Here is a 19,020-nt window from a genome sequence, read left to right on the forward strand (position 1 = left end):
GGATTTCCTGCAAAGAAATTGCCTCAGATTTTTTTTTTTTTTTTATGTACACAGCAGCCTAACCAATCAGAAAAAAAACACATTGCACAATATTGCCATGTTTGTGCTTTGATATTCTTAGAAAGCCAAACATCACAGACTAACTACAATATCAACACTGATCAACACAGCGCTAGATCACAAACATGACAAAGAGGATCTTTCAAGTCATTCAACATTTTGAAAATATGCTAAAATTGGCCTTCAGCTTTCTCCAGAATGAAGCGCATCATTTTTTTTTTTTTTCAGAGTCCTGCTAATAATTAGCCAAAATTTAAGGGACACTGCCGCTGCTTTGAGAACAATCAAAGCAATTGCTGATGAATAAATAAATAAATACATACAAATTTCACATGGTCGCAGTGCCAAAAATGACCGTAACTATGAAAAAACATGAACATAAATACAAAACGGTGATGTTGCCATGACAAATACATCCATCATAAATATTAAGACACCATTCGGCAGTCCAACATAGCGCTATGAGGGCTGAGTCAAAGGCTTGGCAGATTCACAGCGGGAGAACAGCAGAGGCATGAGAGCAGGAGACAGAGGCAGATAAAGGAGGGAGGAGAGTAAAACACGATGAATCAAACGGTTATCAGTCAGTGCACTGGTGCTTTTAGTTCCTGTTACTGGGTCTGCGGCGCTTTTTCCTCCTCACCACCGCACCACCTGGCTGCTGTAGTCCTCTGTGGTGGCCACCTCCTCTGGCCCCTTGCCGTCCTCTCCCTCCTCCTCGTCCTCTTCGCCTCCTCCTTGTCTCCACAGCTCGGCCAGATGGGTCCTGTGCAGCCGCTGCCTCTGCTGCCTCTCCTGCCTCTCCTGTCGCCTCCTCAGCCGCTCCTCCTGGTGCTGCCGCTGCCGGCTGTACTGGTAGCGCCGCAGGAACAGCTCCTTGGCGTACTCGTACAGCTCCACGTCGAGCGCGTTCAGCCCCTCGATGCGCCACCGCACCTTCTCGCTGATGCCCACGCTGGCGGCGCGCGTGCTGTTGATCTGCGTGAAGGCCTGGATGAAGCGCAGGCCGAACGTCCGCTCGAACAGGTACTGCGTCTTGCGCTGGAACTCCGTCAGGCCGTAGAAGGCCATGTTGCGCAGGTTGGCCTTGGCGCTGGCGAGCAGCACGCGGCCGCGCTCCAGCTCGCTCATGAACGACATGTTGTAGCAGCCCACCAGGCTGAGGTCGGCCAGCATGCGGACCTGCCGGTTGTTGGCCAGGTTGGAGGGGCAGTTCATGAAGTCTGCCAGGGTCACTCCGGTCCAGTCTTCGCCGCTGTAGCAGGCGGGGAGCTCGTCCTGCGTGGGCAAGCGGCCGTCGCACATGTGGAGGGCGGTCTTCCATGTGGCGCCACGCTGCACGTGTTTCCACTCGCTGAGGTAGCGTGACACCGGGTCGCGTAGCATGGTGATGTAGTAGAAGTTCCTGCAGAGGGAGATGAAGAGATACATGAGCTGAGTGGCCTTGCACGCATGTAAGACCAAGATTTGAGCCAAATCACTGAATCAAGTGAATTCAGGCTGATGGCTGATTTTCTCTAACGTTCCATGCACTGCAAAAACGCAAAATCTTACCAAGATTATTTGTCTTATTTCAAATCAAAAATGTCTTATTTCTAGTCAAAATATCTCATTACACTTAAAATAAGGCATGATCACCTCGGAAGTAAATTGTTTTTAGACAATTTTCACTTGTTTCAAGGGAAAATTCACTTGAAACAAGTTAAAATTTGCTTGTTTCATTGGCAAAATTTGCCAGTGGAAAAAGTGAAAATTCACTTGAAACAAGTGAAAATTAGCTAGAAACAAGAAACAAATTTTGCCAATGAAACAAGCAAATTTTCACTTGAAACAAGAGACAATTGTCTAAAAACAAGTTACTTCTGAGGTGATCATGCCTTATTTTAAGTGTAATGAGATATTTTGACTAGGAATAAGACATTTTTGACTTGAAATAAGACAAATAATCTTGGTAAGATTTTGAGTTTTTGCAGTGTGTCTTGTACCTTCTGATAAACGCTGACATCCTACTTTTCCATCAACTTTTTAAGATTTCTATTGATTGCTAAGAGGAAACTTCAATCAAAATTCTTTTCAACTTGATGCTTAAATTAAATTATGACAATACCTATAAATGAAAAAAAAAAAAAAAACACTGGTCCTATTTTGACTTCTTGTAAACAGCTGTGATTGTATCTGTCCATCACAGTTGCATTAGTTTGCACAGAATATGCTTTCATAGCTTAGAAATAAAGACTAACCCGAATCATTCTAATTCCTCTTTAAAAATGTTGAAAAACTGTCCTGTGAAACATGAAATTCATTCACCATGATTGGCAGCTGCTTGACATTATTGTGTGCTGATGTATGCCAAATATATCACTGTTGTGTTATATATATATTTTTTTTCTTTTTTTTCCTGCATGTTTGTGGTCGCACGGTGCTGTGAAAAGGAATTTCCCCCCTGGGGACGATAAAGTCTTACTAACTAAAACACAATGAGCCACGTCCTCAGCACAGTGGGTGTTGATATTGCATGTCAGACTTGTCATGTCGTGTTGAAGTTTATTAATACAGCTGAGGTGGAAGAAACACCGCAGGACTAACACAGAGGACCCATCGTGAAAATGTGGTGTAGACTGAGATTTAATAAAAGATATGACTCAGTTTCTCAGAGACAAAAAAGAAACAATAGAATGAAAGACAGCAATGCATCACCTCACATTTAATTTCCAGCAGGTGTGAAATTGTTTATTCTTGCGTTTCGTGATACATCCCCTTTCCTTATGGTTACGTCACTTCATAATTTTTTAATCTGCAGCACCTTCCGTGTCTCTGTCATTGCGATTGTCCTTGAAGAAAACTTCAAAAATCACCTGTATGAGCCGTTCCCACAAAAAACCTTTCAACTAAAGCACGCAGCTTTTTCGCTCTTATCTTCTGAGTTCAGTGGTGACCAGTATAACAGCGAGGTGATTGAAGGAGTCAGTACACTGAGACTTTCAACCCTTTTCAAGTTTCTCTAAAGCGGAAAAAAAAGGACACAGATAAAAAGGCAAATTCAAAATGGCTTCCTACGTGCATAAATCACAGTGACCTTACTTTTAGTCTGACAGAGGAAGAATGAAACAGAAATAAGCAGAAAAAAAGACTGACATTTTATTCATTTCATTTCATAGAGTTTTAATTTATTTCCAGTGCCCATCCAATATTCAATGGTTAAATAAAGAATTCAGATTTAAGGACATTTGCAATGCAGGGGAAGGTACTTTTTTAAAACTTATTTCACGAATGGTCAATTTTCAGGACATTTATATTCTCAGTCCCTGGATACTACATTTTAACTTGTTGATGTTTATGTGTAGGACCAGCTGTAACCCTCTTAATGCACTCAGAGTCTCTCTCAAGCCGAGCAAATCCCTGAGGAGCGAATCTGGGCACAAAGAGCGTGGACTACTGCAGGGAGCTGGATGGGCTCCCAAATGCAGCTCCTTTATGGTTTCAGTGATTCTCTGTGGCACCGCACCTGCAGACCATGTGTGTGTGAGAGTGTGTGGGGAAGAATCTGAGAAGTAAAGGCAGTGCCTAAACACAACATCTATACACATGAAGTGCACAGCGGCCTAATAAAAGTCACATTTTCACAACAGCGGTGGCACGAAAGAAGTGATATATGACCATGCAAGAATCATCATCACCATCATCATCAAAATATTTTGTGACACCTTCCGCTTGCTTTTATCTCTGTCCTCCATTGTTGAACTGTTGAAAGTGCAGGTGGAAAGTGAATTTTGAAACAATAATCCAATGATTAGCAATCCAATATAACCAATACTGAGTCAAAATATCGATGCCTATCATCATCTTTGAGATGCGCTTTTATTTTGAAATTCCCATGGCATGTCTATATAATGATGAAACTTGTCATTTACACCCCATGTAATCACTGCATCACTGGTACTGATTAACAACCCTACAGACGCCCTACAAGCTGCATATAATGGGGTCATTTTGTGATATGGAACTTTGAAATTAAAAAAAAAAAATACTTGACTGCCCCTTTAAAACAACTTAAAAATCTGCCAAATAGGAGTGACACAACTTCAACTGAGCTCCGAGCAGCTTCACCTGTTTCCTGAATTTTCATGAGATCACACCATTTGCATGAGGACGCTCTTAGTGCTGCAGGTGGAGGTCACATGTCTGCTGGATTGGGGAGCGTGCACAGGTGTGCTAACGGAGCAGCTGGCCCAGGTGTGTGAGGCCTCCTCGCTGTTTGCACCTCAGTTGGAGGAGGCTGCCTCGGCTCCCTGTTCCTGGGTGCGTCGAGTATTTATTCCACTTTCTTGGATACTCCAGGTCACGTTTCGTTCTACATCTACAGCAGGTAAGCGCGCATTTTTTATTACCGATATTAAGGTTCTCTTCTTGTTCAAGTTTTGTAGTGGCTTTCCAATGAACCAGAGTGCACAACACTGCAGCACCGTGGCTCTGTTAGGCCTAAATGAAATGGCATTTAATGTCGTATGCAATGTTGAGCAGCAGGTGTGCTTTTTACAATTCTCGTCTCTTGCTAAAGCTGGTGTGAAGTGGTTTGAAATCGTTCTATAGCTTAGTTGATGTGATATTTTGTAATATTTCATACTGTTACGCCTATTCACAAACAAATAGGTTATAATCAACTGTATTTTAAAGGCATTCACTTGTGACTGTTAGCCACAATGAAAAAGAAAGGAAAAATGTAGTCAATCTGTTCTCAATCTATGCTATTTTCAGGTCTATACGTGGACTTTTAAGGGTTACTAAAAGTACAAATGTGATGTCAGTAAGCAATAGCCACAGTAATATGTTTCATTTTGCAAGGAGCTTTCCCCACACTGTGAGTTGTGCGCGCGCTGTGGAAAAGCTGTCATTCAACCCGTTTGCCATCTGCGTCTGTGAATAGCCTTTCCTTTTTGTTTAAATCACAGGTCGTGTTTTCTCTGTCGCGGCTAAGTAAAGTTGCACAGCTGACATGGCACTCCCACAGCCGGTGGACACAGAAATAGCCGTATAGAAAAATTCATGGCGCTGATTATGACTCTGCTCAACCGCATCCTGTGGACATGATGTGCATTATGGTTGCATACTCAAACTTGGATTGTGGACACTGGCCAGTAGAAATTAGGTCCACATGCTGCATGAAGTTTATGAATTTATCAGTTTATTGGAACAAACTGAGCCAATTCATCACTGCACAGAGCTAAAATTACAGGTAGACGACTAGTCAACACTGACACAGGGTCAACTATTGGTTTACTAGTGGATTACTGTGTGAAAACCCCACCATTAGAGCACAACAGGTGGTGACATCACCTGCCACCAAAGTCCAGGCACCCTACTTTTCCTTTTCACCACTAGGGGTCAGGCTGCAGAGATTTAGGGTTGGGGTTTAGCTGCTCTTTAAAGATTTCTTTTCTATTTCTGCTTTATTTAGTGACAGAATAGAGACACAGCAAAGGCAGGCTAAAGAGAGGGGATGACATGCAGCAAAGGGCCCAGGCCACATTTAAACCCAGGCTGCTGTAGTAAGGACTTAGCCTTGATGCATTGTACATGCTTTACCTAATGAGCCACTAGGGATTTTTATTATTCCAGTGCAGCGTGCAATATTTAAAAGTGGTTTGTAACTCTGTAATATTGATATGGCATATTAAAACAGCGATCACCTAGAATGTGCCCTGCGCCAGTGCTGCAGGAAAAACAAGGAGGCAAGCATGCAAATCGCAGCACTTGTATGATGACGACGTCTCTAAAGCCTGTAATTGTTTGGGACACAACTGCCAATAAGAGACGCTGAGGAAAGCGCTCTGACCTTTGAGTGTGAAGACTGAAACACAGCCGTAAAAGGTCAACAATTCAGCGATTATTGTCACATGGCGGACAACAATCAACTGCAATATCTAGTTAAGTGTGTGCTATGATGATATGATGGCGGAGCACACTTACAGACACACACATGCTCACACACACACACCCTCCGCGGATAATGGCCATCCACAGTGCAGGCTAAGTGAATTACCCTGCCATCTTCGCCTTGCTGAGTGAAAGCAGTGCTAGATGGCCGCACAAAGCTGCCTTTGTTATACGCCGTCTTTTCCTCCTCCACTCCCTATCATCTATCTGTACAGCTAACCACAAGACAACCAGATCGATAAATGTCCATGCAACCCTGCCTTTCTGTGTCTGCGCGCTCATCGTGACCTATTGACAAAGAACGGCAAATGTCAAAGCTCTCCTCTTACTCATGTCAGGGACAGAGGCAGGGTCAGACCATGAAGGTCAAGAATGATTGCTTGAAGGGTGAATGGTGAATGTTTTGTCATGCAGGAAACACTGAGTCAAATGGAGCAACTGTCATTTTGAACTAGCACTTTATGATGTTTATCACACTGGAAAACTACCCGGGCTTCGCCAGTAGGTGGTGCTCTGCAGGGACACTCTGACCCAAATGTCTAAAAGCAAGGAAAAACATCATTCCAAAAGGGAATTTCTGATGCGCTTTTTAAATTCTCTGGCGCTCTTTTAATCTTTTTTAAATTCTCTAGTGTTCTTTAGTGGAATCCACTCTGCATATCTAAATGAGGGAGAAAAAAAAAACAGCTGAAAGCATCCTCTACTTTTGTCTAATACAGCATGCCGGTTGATGAGGCTTCACTGAGCTAGAACAACCGTCTTTTTTTTTTTTCGCCATCCATTTTCTCTCAAAGCGTCGTCTGTCATCTGCCACGGTTCACTCAGTGCTGATGCTGGAGCTTGCAACTAATGCGCTAAATGGCTCTCAGTGTTTCCAGGCTTGGACGCGCGTGCAGAACAAAGTGGGAACAATTTCGGTGCCCTCCCTCTCCGGGATACACCTGATTAAAAAAAATCCCACTCTCTCAGAAATGTGAATGAATGCACAGTTGCAGGAGAAAAGACACAGTGTCGCGTCTCCACAGTACACATGCAGGTCAGTCGGTGTCAGCCTCTGAACTGTGCATGTGGCTGCGCATCTTCCAAGGCTAAGGCACCTCGTTGCATTTTGCTACCGATCAATCTCAACGCCTCATTCATGCCCTTCTCACTGCCTGGTCACCTTTCTCCACACTGGCAACCTGCAAACACACTCCCTATTGATCCCCCCCGCCCTCTCTCTGTCTTTCTCTCTCTGATTGTTTCCCCCTGTCTCTCTCTCTCTCTCTCTAAAACACTACCAAAAGCTCACAACAGCTAAAGAGGAAACTCGCAACAAAAGATCAATATCTGCCTTGTTAATTCGCTCAATCAGTACCATCAAGGACACCACCAGTCCCATGCTAAAAGCCTTGATGCAAAGTATTCACACGACCGAAGAGGCAGTGCATATTAAATGTATGCCGATCTAATGGTAGGCAGTGTTATGTTTTATTTAATTTTTTTAAGTTCAAATTGCAGCATGCTGCCTGTGACTTCAAGTGCCCTTGAAGAGCATTTCACTGTGCCACCTCGGCATCCCACCATTACATCATGCCTCGTCAATAAACTATCACTTTCAAAGCTATTTCTATCAGCCATGTTTGGCAGGAAGAGCGGTTTTGAACAAGCAAAGGACTGCACATTGATTTCACGCTTAAGTCAGGGTGTTGATAACTTGCACAGCTTGAGCAAATCCATTTTAAAGGTGTTTCTGTGCCCACGAGGGATCCCTTAACCGTTGACTCCATGGGGGAATTACTCTGCAAAAAACATCACTTCAGCTGTCGCGTCCTCCAGCCACATGTTGTCTGTGACAGTCCTACTTCCCACCCCAAAAACACTTTCAAACACGCCTATGGTTGAGATGCCGAAGGCGCTGCTAAAAAATTTTTTGGGGGGTGTTAGTCGCACTTTATTTCTCACAACTAACAGAACAGAATCAACTCCTGATCCCTTGGAGGAATGAGCGTATTTTAAGGAGGCTTATTTCCTTGGCTCCACCTGGGGAGAAAACCGCAAAAAAAAAAACATTTTTACCTCTTTACTGAGAGAGGTAAAATATACAAATGTTGAGAGGTAATTACAGTTTTCCAATGCAAATCATCTTTGGTCTTTTCTCGGTTTAACGAGTTGTATGTAAATGCACTCTCGCAATCTGGTGCTGGGTTTCTGTGTTTTGCATGGCCCGCTGATTGGCTTGTTACCTGCACGTAGAAACCTATTAGCCCACCGGTGCTCGCGCATCTATCCGGGTGTGAGCATGTTCTGTTTCTATATGTGTGCCTGATCAAGGTGTTTCAGCTGAGACACGTTGGATTTTTAACTGTTCCAGCGGCACAACTTTTTACTATTCAAAATAAGACTTTAAAGATGCTTTGTGCAAAACAGGCCGAGGGGCAGCTACAGCTGACACAAAGCAAAGCAGTTTTTTTTCTAAGTGCAGCTTTAAGACTGATTATGAGAAAAATACTCTTGTGTTATGATGGGCATTATGATGGAACCTCTTAAATGGGCAAACACGCTGCCCTTGAACCAAGATGGATTGTGCACCTAACGCTGCATTTGACAAAGCCCTGATAAATATTAGCCTGGCTGGAGTGATTTAAGCTCAGCCTGCTTGACTGCGGGAGAGCGAACGGCCATGAGGGAGCGAGTATAACAAGCGGAAAGTACTGTAAAACACAAGAGGGGGGACGCATACAAAAACAGCCACGCTGAATGAAAAGGTAAATGAGACTAATGAGCAACACTGGTGATTAGACAGGTGAAAGAGATGTCTGCGCCAGTGATGGGGGGCCCACAGGTTAGAGAACATTTCGGCGCGGTAATTGGGTTTAGCTGCTCAGTTGCGGAGGGACCAACAAAGTCTTATCACGTCGCTCTCTAGACGGGGAGGTCAAGCGGGATCCATTTTCGCTCATCTCTCCCGGACTAATTTAATCTTTGTGTGCCAATTACAGGCAAAATGATCCCCGTCCCCATCTGTGCGCAAGGCATTCAGCGAGTTCACTCCCGAGCACGCGTGCACACGTGAAAACACCCACTGAAACCCGATCCACTGTCCCTCGGCCCGCACCACGAATGCCAAGCAACTGCGTGGTCCATCAATAGTGCACTTTGCCCTCGATTACATGACCCAGATCCAGGGGGAAAGACAGGTAACATTATATGGTGCATCACGCTGAGGGAGAGAGGGGGACAGTTTGAGAAAGAGAGGACAGGGGGGAGGTGGAGAGAGAACACAAAGGGAAGAGAGCGATGATGAACAAGGAGACTAGCGCTGCACTGCGATCTTCACTGGTCTCAGATATGAGATGCTATTTTGGGCGATAAAGGAAAAGCCCCAGGGATGCTGGAGTGGAGATGAGGGAAATGAGAATGCTTCCAGAAAGATGTGCCGTCCAGGCCATATGCAAGCGAGGGTGTTAGGATGTGGTTCCTGCCGAGACGAGGTGATAGATTGGGAGGAAAAATAAATACTCGAGATTTATGGGTACAGCAGTCGGTTTTCAAAACACACCCACAATAAGCGTAGCATTAAGGACAAACCTGCACACTCACACACACACACACACGACAACCTGGCGTGTGCAGCTTAGTAGATTTAGAGTCTTAGCGTTAACCTTTGCTTGACATCTTAATCTTTGCAGCTTTGTGAAGTGTCAGCCGGTCCTCAAGGTCCATGTAGATATGGAACGGCGAAATGGAAATGGGAGACTCCACTCTGCAAAGGTCACAGCTACCCACACAAACTATTGAACAATTTCTGAAAGGCAATCCACTCCTTTAGCAACGTGTGAATATCAGGCGGCTTCAAATACAATGTTTTCTTGCAGAATTCAGAGATTATTTTGGAAGTCTTTGAAAACTTGGTGAGTCATTCACAACCCAAAAAAAAAACAAATTCCCCTCTAAAATTGTATTACAAAAAAGCAGCTTTAAATTGTACCTCTTGAAGCTGTGGTGGACCACATAATAAATCACAAATGTGTTGTCGCAAAGTCAATCATAACACAAGAAAGCAATGCAAAAGGACTTTGTTGGGAGTGTACAATTGAAGCGTTTTGTTCCATATTACAAATCCATCATTCGGAAAAACTGGCAACTAATCTTACAGGATGACTGACAGCATAAAATAAAAACTACTTATGGGCCATTTGAAAGGGGAGCAGATAAGTCGTTGCTTGACAAATCATTACTTGCCATAATGATTTTTTTTTTTTTTTTACAAAACGGACTGTATTTTGGAAAAAGAACTCTTCAAGGCAGTTGACTGGTTTCTGTATAAATCTGGACCTCCAGATTAATCCCCCCTTCCTCCTCCCTGGATAATAAAACCTGTCTTCGACTGCCCCTAATCCCCCTAAGGAGTGTGGAGATTACCAAGATCCTCTGAATATCTCACATTTCTCACAAGAATACAAGACGTTTCTCGCTGCCCTGAGGGGACTGCGCAGAGGAGTTTTATTTAAGAGAGAACAATAGGCCTCGTTTAAGAAAATATTCCTCAACTTAATCTTAGATTCCGCCACACAATCACTCATTCCAACATCTGAGGGAGATCTAAGGCAGAAAACACGACCATTTTTATCCGTTCATGAGTTCTTAATGACAGGATTCATTTTTATTTCATGTCATTGAGTTCTCAGCCGGGACAGAGTGCTGAGATCGCGAGCGTTCCCCTCTGAGGCTTTTGATGAAGCCTATGTGTGCTGATGATCTTGACACATGGGATTGTGGCATAACGGACCATATGCCAAGGCTTCCATGCGGAGATATTTTTAAGCTCAGGTTAGACATCCGCAGCAGGCTGGTGGGGGGCACGCGGCCTCGACTCATGAAGTGTGAAGAAGGAAACGTAGCTCGTTCCTCCGAGCGAGAGACCTCAACATCTGCTATTCATGAAGAAACATATGACCTCGTTCCCTTGGCCTCCTCGTCTTCCTCATCAGTGAAAGAGTGAAAGAGCATGAACTGCATGAAGGTTCAGTGTACAGTGCAAGATTTTATTTGAAAATGCAGGGAAGAGCATTCCATCCCATGATTGAAACCATGTCGATTCACTCTGTTTACCCAGATGAAATTTGGGAAACTCTTCTCCAGCCGCAGGAAGTGATGAATAGTGATTGAAGCTTCAGAGTGAAAAACAAACTGTCTCCTAAATAGCAGTGAGTAAGCGCTCCATCCCAAGAAGGCTGGACTCACCAACGTCAGATCTTTTCCTCTTTCGTCCCTTTGGTCTCCTTTGGTATAAAGTGATCACAGAGCGGCCGGGTTGGTAAACACGAGCGCACTGTGTGTGCTGTTTACTGATGTCGACTCAGAGGATTTCTAAGGTTCTGAAGTTCACATTTTTCAGCTAGCTCTTGCTGCCAACAGGAGCCTCCATTGTGCAGCGTTGCCTGTTGCAAGGGTTAAACTGAAACCAGTCAGTGGTTAAAAATATCATCTCTCTGTCATTTTCACCATTTAAAATTATAGGACAATCATATTCTCTTTTGTTTAATTACAAAAAAAAAAAGGAATAGCTCAGCTTTCTTTCCAGTTGTCAGCAACTGGGTTAGAGCACAAAAACTTTATGGGTAAGCTTAGAGACTGGCTTTAAAATCAAAAGCAATGCTGACTAGCAAAGGACAGCATTAGTGCTAAAGCAATAAGAAAATACCCTCTCCTCCTAACTGGACAAATTTCCCCCGTAATATACATCCCTCTCCGCCGTCTTGTCATATGGCCATCTTGAGCTGCGGATTTAAATTGACTTACTGTGGCTGCAAGGAAAGATTAATGTCAGAAACTTGCAGCCAGATGTTTTTCGCCCTCACGGTCTGCTATAGATCTCAGTAAAACATGGTTCTGCAGGGGAAGCAGACGGAATCACATATCTAAAAAAAATGATGTCTGGACATCTCAAATAAAACATGGATCGTTACCAGCGCTGCAAAACCTCGCTCACTGCCATTTCGCCATAATTCCATCAGAACTCATTTAACACAAGAGGCTTGACTACCGAACCTTGTCAACTGTCTGCATAATTAATGTGTGTATTTAAAGCTTTTAGTGCCCTTATAGTCATCAGTATTACGGGTGCCATTGCCAAATTAACAGCTTAAACCAGTGTTTCTCCACTGTGTCCAGAGTGAACTGGGCTAATTAGACTCAGACTGATCTCTGCTTTGGCCAGCCTACATTCTTTGCTCTGATCTGAAATAATGAGGTCAGTAATAAGGTTATACTCTCCGACTGCTCAGTGTGAGACTGGCCGCCGAGGACGAACGGGGCGACTTGGCAATTGAAGCAGGTCTGACGTCTGGCCTACAGCAATTTACAACCTGCTGTGATGTGAATGCTGTGGCCCCCCCGCTGCGAGCAAAGCCCCGTAGGAGCCAGCTGACCAGTGGTGTGCTTATCAGAAACTACTTTAATTGGTCACATAATATGACTCAGCGAGAGGTTTGAATGTTAGAGGGGACAGGGAGAGAAACTGCAGGAAATAGTATCGTTGGACAAATGGGTGTTATTACTAGATGCTGCTAATCATATGTTAAGTGAGGAGGGAAGGAAAGAATTATAGCACCGTGTCTCCAGGTAGGAAGCATGCAGGAGGCGAATAGTGACTCAGTGACAAACGTGCCGCGCTGTGTCACAATTCATCACAACCACTTTGGCTGGCACGGCCTGCTTTAAACACGGGCGAGTTTTGGCCAAATGCTCTGATTTATAGAAATATGCATTCAAACCACGCTGCTAATTCCCATAAAGCACAAATAGCCACAATTTATCAAAAATGGAATCGGTTGCTATGCCAACTCTCCAGGTAACCACGGAGCTAATTAGTGATCATTCTCCATTTCCCCCTGGTTTTATTCACATCCAGGTACTCCGCTCTGAAGAAACTTCTCTTCACACATACCATTATACCCAGGAGGATAAAAATAGTGCCGGTGCAGCTCTGGACATAATTTGGTGAGAAACATCATATTCTCACACCGCTCTGGTTCATGTCTGACATACAGCAGCCACCTCAGGTAGAAGTTTTCATATTGCCGTGTTGGTGCTCGAGAGAGGTGACCTCAAGGTGACCATGAAGAGACCAAGAGCTCACAAGCAGACAGATGGTGCTTCTGTATTCAGAGGAGACGAGCAAGGCAACATAAACTGAATGTACAAAAAATACTAAGGGACACTTATGCTTTTGCTGAAGAACACTAATGAGGTGAATCTGGGTGAAAGACAGTATTTCTGCTATCTATCTCTAAAGATTCCCAGTATTAAATCTATACTAATCACAAAAGAGGAGATGAAGATGAAGACATGACTTATTTATTGAAGGATTTTTTTTTTTTAGATTTTACACAACTGAGATGTGGACTGTGCCAAAGGAGCTGGGACTCGACATCAGGAATAGGCTATGTTTTTAATATTTTGTAGGTTCTGTGCAGATGCCAGCTTAGGGTCACACTGCAAAAAAAATCCATCTTCACAAGTCATTTAGTCTCATATTAAGTGTGTGTAAATCTTATTTTTCTTAAAGAATGAAAAAATCTGCCAGTGGGTTTATGTAATCCCACTTTTCACAGATTTTTTTCTGGGAACAGGTACAAATATGTTGAAACACTGCAGAATAAGGCAGATCAGCTCATCGGGATCAAGGAAATGATGCTTGATTCAAGAAAATTCTGGAAACAAGTTGATCAGCGTTGGAAAGAGGTGAAATTATCTCATCCAACTGGCATTTTTTTCATCTTGTTTGAAGAAAAACAAGATTTGAGGACTGAAAGACTGGGTGGGTATTTTATTTTGCAGTGCATTGAGATTCTTGAGGAAATTTTAATTGTACTTCAACTCAATTCCCACCTTTAGAGACCCAGATCTCGCCAAGGGGACCAGATGTGGGGGCAGGGATGCAACTCTGTGTGCTGATATAAAGGTAATATGCATGGACACAAAAACTGCTTCTGGAAATCTTCTAAGTCAAGATCATTTAACAAGTGCATGGTTTGAAGGCTGAGTAAAGACTTTCTCCTCTGCAAATTACATCAACCACATCCCAGGATCTCGCCTTAAGATAAGTGTGGGCGAGATCCACTCCCGTGATGTTTGATCCCTGACTGACTGCAATCCCATCGCTCCATATGACTTACATAAGAAGAGAGTCATCTTACAATATGCACAAGCTATTACCGAGTTGGATCATTTTTTGTCGAGACTTGCAGAAATGGGGTTTTTAAGCGCTTTATGGATCAATAAAGGGGATGACAGAAATTAGGTTGGACCTGTGCGGCGCTTTTTGTAATCAATGGTTATCTCTGACTTTTGGATAACTATAAAACGATGGGGATTTTACACTGCAAAAACAACTAGAACTCACTTTCACCTTTCTTATCCCTACATGGTGCATCAAAAGGCTTAAAAAAAAAAAGAGGAGGCAGCACCAAAATACAAATAAATCCTCCACGGCAGAAATATCTCACAGAGTAGAACAGAATAACATTAAGTACTGAAAAATTAGGCAGCAGCATCTCTTGATCACACGAATACACGCACACACACAGCTGCAAGCACACACACACACTTGCTTACAATCCCTCCGCTGCCATCGCCATGTGCATCACAGTACATCATGGAAGGGCTACATCGCCCGAAGTGACAGCAGAAGAGCCTTTCAGGTCTGATAAAACTGCAGCAGGAATCCTCATGGCAACAGATCACTGTGCGCGGAATAAGCACCGAATCGTCTTTATTTAGCATTTAATTTAAAATGACAGGGAGGCTGTACTTAATTGTTCTTCTATTTCCAGGCCAATCAGTCCTGCTTAGTGCCCTTTTTTTTTTATTTTAACTCCGTGGCCAGAAAATCAACCGAGTATTACCCTGGTGAAATGAGAGGCTTCATGTGACAGCTTCATGAGTATTGGATGGTGATGGGTTATGAGTCGTGGTGCATTTGGTTCAAATTTGATACCTAGAGCCCCTCCCTCCCCTGCTATTTTACCGCTAATGGATGTAGGCACGTGACTTCAGCGCTACTTAAGTGTCATTACACCAATTGCTCCAAAGTGTTAGGAATCACATCACCAAATCTATTATGTGGTGCTGTGATATTTCACGTGACATAATAGAGGAAGGTAGAGGTATGCTGCCATGATTGCCCACTGCAACGTTGTCTGTGCTTCTACTGAGTCCACACCCAACACACGTCAGCTCTGTCAGTGTATAAATAACGCTCAAATCAGCTCTTGTCATCTCCAAATAATTTACCCTGAAAACATCAATTAACACTTAAATTTGCTATATGGCATAAAGGAGAAAATCATCCCTGAAAATCATCCATGAAACCACACTGAAATGTGCACAGCATATTCATGTGTTTCTTTTTCAGTGGCAGTAATATGGAGTTGCCACATGTTGTTTGGGGTGTTGTTTGTCCAATCACAGAGGGGTAGTTATTCAAAATGATCCACGAGTGTTAAATGAACTCTGATGGGCGGACATCCACAAAACGGCGCTTCCATTTCACGTTTCCAGATTAGAAGGTTCTTGAAGGCCCTCGCTGCCTTCCTCGACCCTGTTTAACACTCTCTGCAACATATGGAGATTTGCTCTCTGGACCAACTAAAAGGCAAATTGGCCTCAACATGCCAGCAGCACACCTCGGAGGACCCTGCCCTGCTTAAGTGATTTACTCCCCTAAGCTTAATTGCATTGCTTCTGTAATTACAGGAAATTGAAACAGGCCCTCAGCTGAGTAGAACAGCGAGCCTGCTGGCTCTGTTTTCTCAGCTTGGTGGAGGTGGACGCTGGGGATTATACCACGGTGATAACATATGCCATTTAGTGGACACTTTTACAGTACTGCAGCTTTAGCACTACAGCATCATGCATTATACTCCAATTAATAAGAGCATGACTTCTTGGCAAGGGCAGCCCTGATGGAAATTGAGCACCTAGATGTAGGGAGGGTTCATGTCATTTATCTTTAACCTATCGGATCGTCCCTCTTGATGATGGCACATGAGATACATTATAGTTTAGGATGGCTGCTGTATCACTGAAGTCAGTCAAGCATAAAATTATGTGGCACTAACTGTGTCAGCTATTGATAACTTGTTTAGTTAGGGGCATTAGGCTAGAGGATGCACCCGGGTTATCTCTGCAATGCGCTAAATACGGATTAAGAACAAGTGTTGGACCAGACAGGTTGGAGTGCACAGTAAAAGCCCTGGAGCAGGTTCAAGCAGAGCGAGCGCTGCTGGGGGACTGACTGACTGACTGACTGTGACTGAGTGAGGAAATTAATAAGTGAGTGGGCAAGTGAGTGAGTGAAGCAGCAAACAGATAGTAGCACGTAATAAGTGAGTGAGTGAGTGAGCGAGAGAGCAAATGAGAGAACATGTGAGTGACTGAGTGAACGAGTGACTGAGAAAATGAGTGAGTGAGCACGTGAACAAGTGAGTGACTAGGTGAATGAGTTCGTGGGCAAGTGAATGAATAAGTGAGCGAGTGAGTAATTGAATGAGTGAGTGAGCTAGAAAGCAAATGAACACGTGAACCAGTGAGCAAATCAAAGTTAATGAATGAGTGTGCAAATAGAGCACGAGTGAGTGAGTGAGTGAATGAATGAGTGAAAGGGGGCATGAGCAAATGAATGAAAACAAATGAGTGAGCAAGTGAATTTGTGAGCGAGTGAAATTAGAGTGGCATACTGAGGAGGCTGGTGAGTTTGTGAGAGAGTGAGTAACAGAGGTTAAAAATAAACTGAGGAGTCAGACAGTTAATTAGTGAATGAATGAGTGAAATTAGAATATCAGAGTGAGGAGAGACACACTGAGAAAGCCAGTGAGCGAATGAGTGAGGGAGTGAATATTTAGTCGCTGACTGAATGAATGAGTGAATCTTGAGAAAGAGAAGCAGGAGACTGAATATTTGGTGAATGAATGAATGAATGAATGAATGAATGAATGAATGAATGAGAGGACACTTGACCCACACCTCGGCCCTCACCGTTTGCTCATCTGCGCATTCTTCTTGTCCCTCTTGTTCATCACCATGGGTACACAGTTGGTGAGCTCGGTCCAATCGGCGTGCAGCCCGCAGCTCCAGCCCGTGGAGAACCGGGAGAAGAGCCACGACTCGGCTTTCCCGGGCCGGTGACACGTGCACTTCCTCTGGCCGGGCATGCAGTCGCACGGCTGCTCCAGCTGGATGTTTTTGACCAGGTGCCGCCCGAACGTGGTCCCGCCTGTCTTCTGTATGTGCAGAAACACGATCACATCGTCCCCTCGGATGTCGAAGTCGACGTGCCTGTCGAGGTCCCGCTCCGTGAAGTTGAATTTGGAGGTGATTTTGGAGGGAAGGTCCTCGTCCGCCTCCGGCTCCGCGTAAACTAAGTCATACCTGGATGAATAGCGCTGGAATAATCCCTTCTCGTCACTTTTGAAGTAGCATGTGTTGCTGTCCGCCGGGCACACATATTGGTAGCCGATCATTAAAAAGAGCACCGCCGCAACCGGGATGATGATGAGTCTGTTGAACTTCTCCTCCATGGTGGACTCGGGATAATTCACGCCGTGGGCACAAGCGGTAACGTGGTGTCCGACTTCTTCCTCTCCTCTTCGCCGCGTCTCATCGTGCACTTTCACTTTGCTTCTCGAACACTTCTGCTCTCACACTTTAAGTCCGACCAGGAATTTTCGCAGGGCGCCCTTACCTGTCAAATGCGCAAATAACGCGTCGTCTCTGGAGCGGGTCTACTCACTAAACTTGACAAGCGACGTCCGTGCGCGTCCACACCACACATTTACAGATTCTCTTATTTGCCGAATCATCTTTCCTTAGAAATAAAACCTAATGTCGGCAAACTGGTGGGAAGTCTCCCTTGGTGTGCCTTTCGATAGCACTGTCCCATCCTGTAAACTGGTCAGCCCGAAACAACACATCCCCGCCTGCCTGAGGAGCGCTCGGCTCGGCTGCCCTGCCAACTGCTGATCAGTATCTGCGCCAGTAGCGCCGCTGTCAAGCAAGTGAGAATTAACATGAGGACTTCCGGTCGCAATTATCAAAATAATACCCTTATCCTTGAACATAACACAACTTTAAAGTGATAAAAAAAAAAAAAAATACTATAAAGGGTAGATTTAAGATGGCATCAGTCAAAGTTGGAAATACACTTTTCTGTCACAATGCTCTTCTTACTGAAAAACAAAAGATGTAAATGGGGAATAGTTTAATTTCACTGTAATTACATTCACAATACCTTATTCTTGTACAAAAAACACTTTTACTATACGTGCCAGTGTTCAAGTAGTATCTGCACCATTTTATACTTAGACCAAATTATCTTTTTATGTCAAGGTACTGACAGGAAAATCATAAATGGAGGTTCACGGTTTAAAGTCAGCTTGGGGGTCCAGAATATTAAAAAGTCTGCAAATCCTTGTTTTACCCCGTAGTTGGGGCAGGATTATTCTTAACGGGCTATAGATTGGGGTTGGAAGCACACCCTGTTTCAACTTAGCCAGAAGAAACCAATTAAAATACCATGTGCTTTACGTTTTGTTAAGATCTGGAATGCATAAAGATTTAAATGCAGAATGTGCTACATGACATGGAAAAGATGTCTGCTTTAAAAATGAGGAAATAAAAAGTTATTTTCCATCAATAGCAAGACCACAGATTTTCTCTCTACAGGTGCAGCACACCTGACATTTGGCGTCTTGCACTGCCTTGGGGCAATGAAAGATGACAAAAAAAATACTGGGCTGCCAAAAATATTCAAAGAAAGACTCAGTTATGATGAAATATATCAGATAACAAAACGAAACAGATATTGTACGAGGAAAGACTTAAGCAGTCGGGGCGACTCTTCCTCAATGTTACGGAAAATGTATTCCAGTACCTCGAGCCAAATGAACTACAATAAACCCATCACCCATCAGCTGGCACCCATCCCATGCATGTTATTTCTCCCCACACCATTTTTGGAAACCCCACCTATTCTGCTTTAAA

General features: G+C 43.8%; 1 protein-coding gene and 1 long non-coding RNA gene across 2 annotated transcripts; one reads left to right on the forward strand and one right to left on the reverse strand.

Moving 5' to 3' along the window:
- Positions 1–602: 602 nt before the first annotated feature.
- LOC115374813 (heparan-sulfate 6-O-sulfotransferase 3-B-like) lies at positions 603–17,748 on the reverse strand. Its single transcript, XM_030073945.1, has 2 exons — positions 17,017–17,748; positions 603–1,465 (listed from the first exon to the last, which is right to left on the reverse strand). The coding sequence occupies exons 1-2, from the start codon at positions 17,556–17,558 to the stop codon at positions 700–702; spliced, it is 1,308 nt and encodes a 435-aa protein (XP_029929805.1). The 5' UTR covers positions 17,559–17,748; the 3' UTR covers positions 603–699.
- Positions 4,305–13,484, forward strand: LOC115374895 (uncharacterized). The gene is made up of 3 exons (XR_003929673.1): positions 4,305–4,426; positions 12,890–12,978; positions 13,361–13,484. It is a non-coding gene; the product is annotated as an uncharacterized LOC115374895 (long non-coding RNA).
- Positions 17,749–19,020: the final 1,272 nt, after the last annotated feature.

The sequence above is a fragment of the Myripristis murdjan genome, chromosome 2 (assembly GCF_902150065.1).
Source record: "Myripristis murdjan chromosome 2, fMyrMur1.1, whole genome shotgun sequence".
Taxonomy (NCBI): domain Eukaryota; kingdom Metazoa; phylum Chordata; class Actinopteri; order Holocentriformes; family Holocentridae; genus Myripristis; species Myripristis murdjan.

What these genes read in the sequence shown, in the direction of transcription:
- LOC115374813 (XM_030073945.1), bottom strand. Translation starts at nt 17,558, where the DNA reads ATGGAGGAGAAGTTCAACAGACTCATCATCATCCCGGTTGCGGCGGTG. An exon ending in AATGCGCAGATGAGCAAACG is followed by an intron (nt 1,466 to 17,016) that starts GTGAGGGCCGAG and finishes CTCCCTCTGCAG; the next exon opens with GAACTTCTACTACATCACCA.